This window comes from Archocentrus centrarchus, unplaced genomic scaffold, assembly GCF_007364275.1.
Source record: "Archocentrus centrarchus isolate MPI-CPG fArcCen1 unplaced genomic scaffold, fArcCen1 scaffold_30_ctg1, whole genome shotgun sequence".
NCBI classification, from domain to species: Eukaryota; Metazoa; Chordata; class Actinopteri; order Cichliformes; family Cichlidae; genus Archocentrus; species Archocentrus centrarchus.
Window position 1 is genome coordinate 1,229,524 of NW_022060259.1, and position 6,813 is coordinate 1,236,336.

The 6,813-nt window shown below is 41.7% G+C and overlaps 1 protein-coding gene across 1 annotated transcript; it reads right to left on the minus strand.

Moving 5' to 3' along the window:
* Positions 1-1,699: 1,699 nt before the first annotated feature.
* On the minus strand, positions 1,700-3,322 carry LOC115776334 (uncharacterized). Its single transcript, XM_030723966.1, has 4 exons — positions 2,899-3,322; positions 2,432-2,652; positions 2,165-2,324; positions 1,700-2,012 (listed from the first exon to the last, which is right to left on the minus strand). The coding sequence occupies exons 1-4, from the start codon at positions 3,194-3,196 to the stop codon at positions 1,888-1,890; spliced, it is 804 nt and encodes a 267-aa protein (XP_030579826.1). The 5' UTR covers positions 3,197-3,322; the 3' UTR covers positions 1,700-1,887.
* Positions 3,323-6,813: the final 3,491 nt, after the last annotated feature.

Genomic DNA, 6,813 nt, shown 5'->3' on the forward strand with positions numbered 1-6,813 from the left:
GTCTGGTGAACGTTCACTGACAACGTTCACCGAACGTTCAATGAACGTCTGTGAGGATGTTCAGTGACCGTTATACTTATGATTAGGGCTGCATAAAACAATTATTTTAGTAATCGAGTATTCTATCGATTATTCCAGCGATTAATCGAGTAATCGGATAAGAAATACTTTTTTTTTATTAACAGTTTATCTGCATATTTTAACTTCCGTACTGCAGTTTTTCGCCTGTGAACAAACAGCGGTGAATGGAGCAGCTACAAAGTTCTCTTTTCTTCACCTTAACACTTGCTGATCAGGTGCTTGATGAAGGACCTCCAGCTGTTTCACAGATTTAATGGTGGTTACTAAAAGAAAAAGCTGCTGTTTTGGACGCTGGAAAAACGTTTCCTTTTTCACTACTTGAGCTCACCGTCACAGCTTCGCCTCTTTGCGCTTGCGCAGTTAAAACCGCTGCCTGCTATGAGTGTTTTGAAAAACTAGTGGCTGCGGGAGCCATGGCGCATGTGTGAGTAATGGTGTAATGCTTTGTATTCACAAGCATTCTCGAAAATACGTTTCTACTGCAGGTCTATATTTAGTCACTAATAAGGGATTAAAGTATAAAAAATATTTTGAAGGAGCCCCTCGGTCCTGGGGGGCGGGCCTTCCGGTACCGAACCATCGCTAGTGCTAATGGCCCGTGCTCGCTAGCAAACCAGTTCTGGTAGCTACAGCTGAAGTAAAGACAAAAATAGCAGCTGAAATTCTCAGCGAGCACAACACACACAGACACACAGAGAGCAGTGGAGGCGTGGAAATGCATGTCAGCGACAGTTGCCACCCGTCCCGTAAAGTACGGAACACGGCATGTTACGGAGCCGTATTCCACGGAGTCCCGTAACATACGGGGTTCTGTATTTTACGAGACAGGTGGCAACTCTAGTGATGATCCACTCTGTGTTAAATGAAATCAATCGCAGCGACGGAGAGCTTTTTAGAATGTGTGCTTGTGTATACGTGAGTGATTCACACTCCAGTCCAGTAGGTGGCGGTAATGCAGTTCTATGTTGGTTTGCCAGCCCCCAATAAACCCACAAAAAAACGTCAGCACTAATGCTGCTAATGCTAGTGAGGAGCGCCGCTTACACCGAGACAGCTGAGCGCTGCAGAGTTTAAACGAAGCATCGACACAGTAAATTTGTGTCGATAAATTTTTAGAATCGATTTAATCGAGTTAATCGATGAATCGTTGCAGCCCTACTTATGATATTTCCAACATGGCATGTTGAATGTATTTTTAAGGTTTACCTGTGAACATATGTCCTCCATTTTCCAGTGAGATTCATCCGCACTTGTATCAAATGTGAATATAGATTCCAGCCACTTAAAATTAACACTCAGCAAAGAACAATTTAATTTAACCGGTAGGGAAGAATTTTGCTGCAGTTTTATTTTATTTTTTTTGCAGAATAAGCTATTTCCCACCAAATTTTTAGATTTATGTGCACAGTTCAATTTGTAATGATCTATGATTCCATTTAAAGAAAATCAATGTTAAAAAATTTTAACTGCATAATTCAAGACTGCAAAATACTTGCAAATGTTTTCCATGTTTGACCCTACGTGCTTGCCTGAAACTAGTGTGAAGTGCAGGCCTAGATAAGATCAAAGCATTAATAACAACCAAGGCAATGCAATGATTTGATAAACAATTATGCTTTAATTTTGTTGTTACTATATACATGTACATTTTCTAGTATGATAAACAATGCTTTTGGATCACCACTAAACACTACTAAACAAAAACACGTCTTGTACTCCACAGTAGAACACTTGTTAGTACAGAGAAACAGGTCAAACTAGCAATGTTGCAGCTGCATAGTCCCGATTTAGGGTTCGTCCTCCTCATCAGTCCTGTCCTCGATTGGCTGACTTGTCTTTACGACACTTCGCATGTTTCAGCCAATCTCCCAACACAGCCTGGATCTCAGTATCACTCAGAGTATCTGACCCTTGGTTCTTTCGTACAGCCCCTGAAAAATATACAGACAAAAAAGAATTGGAAGTGTGAATTGGAGTACCGTGGTTGGTGTCAGGAGGCAAGACAATATGATTTTCATGGGCTATAGAGAAAAGTGCACAATGGCTAAAGCTTCAGTCTAAATTATGACCTTTTAGTACTTACTAAATATCACGGCCACCAAGTGCTTGTGAGCAGAGAAATTCTTTTTGCCTTTCCGTCCATAGAGGCTGTATTGTTCTGCAAGGTGGTTTGTGACGATTTTTGGTAAAATATACACAGCAGCTCTCAGATCCCTTCCTCCAATGACTGCCAGATGGTGCACCTAAAATGTGAAATACAAAAAATTTAAAAGTCACTGTTTACACAGAAGGTAAAGGCTCATTTTGACTGTCATACAGTATCCAGTTTTATTGAATAAATTACGCATACCACTTTTTTCCTGACTGCTCCGGACTCAAGTGCCCGGTTCAGAGCTTCTAAGTCTTCTGAGCTGGAGGCTGGAATCGCGAGCTCATCCAATGGGTCCAGCTCTTCCACAGAATTATTAGCAGCCTGTTGGGTCAGATGTGCTTGCAGCATCTTGGCATTGTTCAGGGCTATAACCTTGACCTCCTCTATGGCCCTAAAAACTTTAAGCTGAAAGTTGTATTCTGAAAAGAATGATAAAAGATCAGAGAAACATAAAATATCAGTTGGTAAGTAATTATTACCTAGTTTCAATTAGGCAACAAGGAATCATGTTTCTGTTTAAAAGCACACAATTAATTCACCATTGCCCTACCGTTTTGATATTCATTTACAGAAATGCTTTATATTTATAACGTATTATATGACATGATAGTGCACTCACTAGAAGTGTCCTCACTTCTTGTGTGTATTTTGTTTGTCACATTTACCTGATAGAGGAGTTCTCGTTCCAGATCCCGTTTCACTTTGGATGGAGTTGGTGGGCGTAGCGAATGGATGAATGATATGCCCAGTAGGTGCAGATGGGTGGCGGGTGGCGATGGTAACTGTGTTTGATGTGTTATGAAAGTGGCTGCTGGTGGTAGATGATGTCGCTTGGTGACTTCTGATGATGGGCACCGCAGGTGGTTTAGGGGGAGCTGGTGGTTTAGGAAGGTTTTTCCTCGACTGTCTTTCCTCGTCCTCACTCTCAAAATCAATGTTAATTCGCCTGTAAGAAAGAGACATTCCATAAGAAATTACTACAACTTATTTACAGACATGAGAGGTTTGCCATGGATCCACGAAGAAGCCACAATGTCAACCTCTGTTGTAAGTTGCTCCTCACCATCGATGGTTTGTTTGTGCTGGAACTCCACCACAGAGTAAGCCATTCCTAATACAGACCAAAACAAACTTAAACTAAACACTGGCAGATCCAACAATTACTGCTATATCCTAAAACCATGTGGCTACATGTACTGGTCAGGTTTATTCACTAATAAAGCCCAGCCCTGCCCAGGCATCATCACTTGATTCTGTAAACATGAGCATCAGGGTTTTTACTTTACTTTGTGAACATGTTTCAACATGCCTATTGGCAACTCTTCATTTAGACTACTACTAACCAAAATAAAGGCTGCTTGGCACCACCACCTAAGTTATAATCCATGTGCCAGTAGCACAAACTCAAATCTAGTACATATCTACCTACTCAATAGTCTAATACATGTACTCAAAGGACTTCAGAAGTTAATATTTATCAAAGCCATCTAATACTACACGATGACCTGAATGTCCAGCACAGCTAAAGGTTTCTAATCATTTGTAGTGTTCTGTGATAGTGAGTGCAACAGAGGCATTGCCACAAATGTGGGTTTGCCTTCTTCAGGGAAAAGAGCACATTTACAAGTGATGTCACTGGCTCTGACTAGTTCCATCTCTAGTCTCAAGTGGGACACTCGATAAATTGACAGAGTACTGGAATGCACAGCATAAGTGAAGAAATCACCACACTTACCAAAGAACTTAACAAGCACAAACTTTTCATCATCAGATGTAATGATGTTCTGAACCAAACCAACCTTTTCATTCACCTGCACACAATTATCTCCCTCTGAGGAAGCAATACAACCAAAGTCCAAGTGCAGTTCACTGTACTGCTCATATGCTCTGCCACCCAAAGGTAATGGGCCATGAAAATGCTGCCCTGTTGCTGCATTTACCTCTGGCAGGTGAATGGGAGATGTTTTTCTCTTCTCTGATAGTCTCCTTATGATTTGTGACAAGGCTGAGTTTGGCTTCCTAAGCATGCGCTTAATCCTTCCCAGAAAATTCTCAAAAGGGAATGCTGAAATATTTTCCAAACAACCATGTAACAACACTTTATTTGGTAAATGAATCAGGCTGGTGATCTGGATAATATTGGACCTTGGCTTCTTCAGCCAAGGTCCAGTATTATATCACGTGAAAAGATCAAATAACACAACAGGAATGTGGTCTAAAATAAAGATTCAAGCACAAAATTTAAAAGTCTCTAAGCCTGACTAAGCATCAATGCACAAATTACATGCATGATTAAGTCAAAATTCAGGTTGTAAACCATATGGACATAAATGTATGAGTACTACTTACAACGCAGCTCAGCCGCGGTGGCCATCGTTTTCAAACAAAGCATGGTATTTACCGTAATAAATTTTACTTTACGTCCTAATGACTATGTTTTTGATCAAAACACAAACAGTGATAAATAAACTTACCTAACACTTTAGTTTTGGTCGGTATCCGCTGAAATAAAGGAATATTTCTGGAGCTCGTAATAAATCTGATGTAGATTAATAACAAGATGGCGCCGGTGTGTGTGGCTTGCCGTCAGCTGTTACCTGTTTTGCTTATTTTCGCTTTGTTTCTCTTCAGTAATGTCTCCACTTTTTTGGTTTATGACCGCCAATTCCTTCTAACTATCAAAGTCATTGTTGAAGAGCAATATCGACTACTTCCAGGACGTCAGGAGTTTCAAATCCCACCTGTACTGAAGACTGTACCTCTGTACCTTCGCCGCAGCCCACTTTGTCTTCATGCAAACAAGAAACGCCACAGGAAACGAGGGAAACGAGGTGGTGTGTCAGCAAAGTTTAAACACTCCCCGATGGTCAACCCCCGCGACTTTCTGAACCGTCTTGCCCCGGACCCCAAGTGGACCATATCCTGGCGATCACTGGAACCCGCTTATCGGTGGATTGTACCTGTGGCTCCGCGACCTACTGTCCAGCTTCCTCGGCATCCCTCACCCCGTCTCCGTAGAGGTGGAGTGGATCACCGGAATCTTCGCCCCCTGGGTCGTGCATCGCAGCCGGATAGCAACTCTGTTTTAGCCAGGCTTGCCCTGGTTAATGCTAGGTCTCTAGCCAATAAGACTTTTATCCTGAATGACTTCTTCACCTCTCGAGGCTTGGATTTTCTCCTAGTGACGGAAACTTGGCTAAGCTTGGGTGAGTTGAGCCCGTTTTCTGAACTTGTCCCTCCAGGCTGTCACTATTTCAGTTCTCCTCGGTTAACGGGCCGAGGCGGAGGGCTAGCTACTGTCTATAAAAGCAGCTTCAGCTGCCGGCAGCTAACAACTGATGTTTACTCCAGCTTCGAACTGCAGTTATTTGAAATCAAGCTGTCCACCCCTGTACTGTGCGCACTGGTTTACCGACCACCGAAATACAACAAGGATTTTATCCAGGACTTCTCTGAATTTTTGGCAGGAATTATGCCGAAATATGACAGTGTTTTAATCCTAGGTGATTTTAATATTCATGTCTGCTGCTTAAATGCGCCCATGACTAATGATTTCTTAAATGTCTTGGACTCTTTTAATTTTGCGCAGTTAGTTAAAGGCCTGACACACGAACATGGACATACTCTGGATCTTGTACTGTCTAGTGGCCTGCCTCTCTGTGACATTGAAATTTGTGAAGTTAATTTTTCTGATCACATGCCTGTAATATTTGAGATTTCACTTTCATGTCAGTCAGCCAAACCTGATGTGCCTACACACCGATCTCGTATGGTTAATTCAGTTACTGCTGATCACTTTATTCGTTGCTATCAAAATAGCTACAATGCAGTACTTCTTGATTGGCCCAGCCAGCTGAACACTGACGACTTACTTTCTCTGTTCTATTCCACCTGTTCAGAAATCCTTGACACCATTGCTCCTCTCAAAATCAGGAGACCAAAACTTAAAACTGAGCCTTGGCTGAACAGTGGCACCAGAGAACTCAGACAGATGTGTAGAAAAGCCGAACGTAAATGGAAAAAGGATAAACTTCAAGTGTCTTTTGATGCGCTCAGAGAATCTTTACTGAACTATCAGAGAGCTGTAAGAGCAGCAAAAACAAAGTATCTCTCTGAGATTGTGTCTAATAACTGTCACAGACCACGCATTTTATTTACTGTTATTAACTCTGTTCTAAATCCTCCCGGTGCTCCTCCTCTTGTTGCGTCTAAAGCTGTGTGTGAAAAATTACTAAGATTTTTTGTTGATAGGATAGCTAATATTAGGTCTCATATTATCCCTCCTGTCACCGACCCATTTGTTCACACAATAACCGCTACTACCTTTGACCACTTTGAGCCCGTGTCTCTCTCACTGCTGAATGAAGTAGTCAACCAGTTGAAACCCACAAGATGTCCTTTAGATATTATTCCATCTCGCCTACTAAAGGATGTTTTTTACACAGTGGGAAAGAGTGTGCTGTCTATTATCAATAGCAGTCTTAATTCTGGTTGTGTCCCTGCTGATTTTAAACACGCTGTGGTAGAACCTATTCTTAAAAAACAAAACCTTGACCCAACCATTTTATCCAACTTCAGAC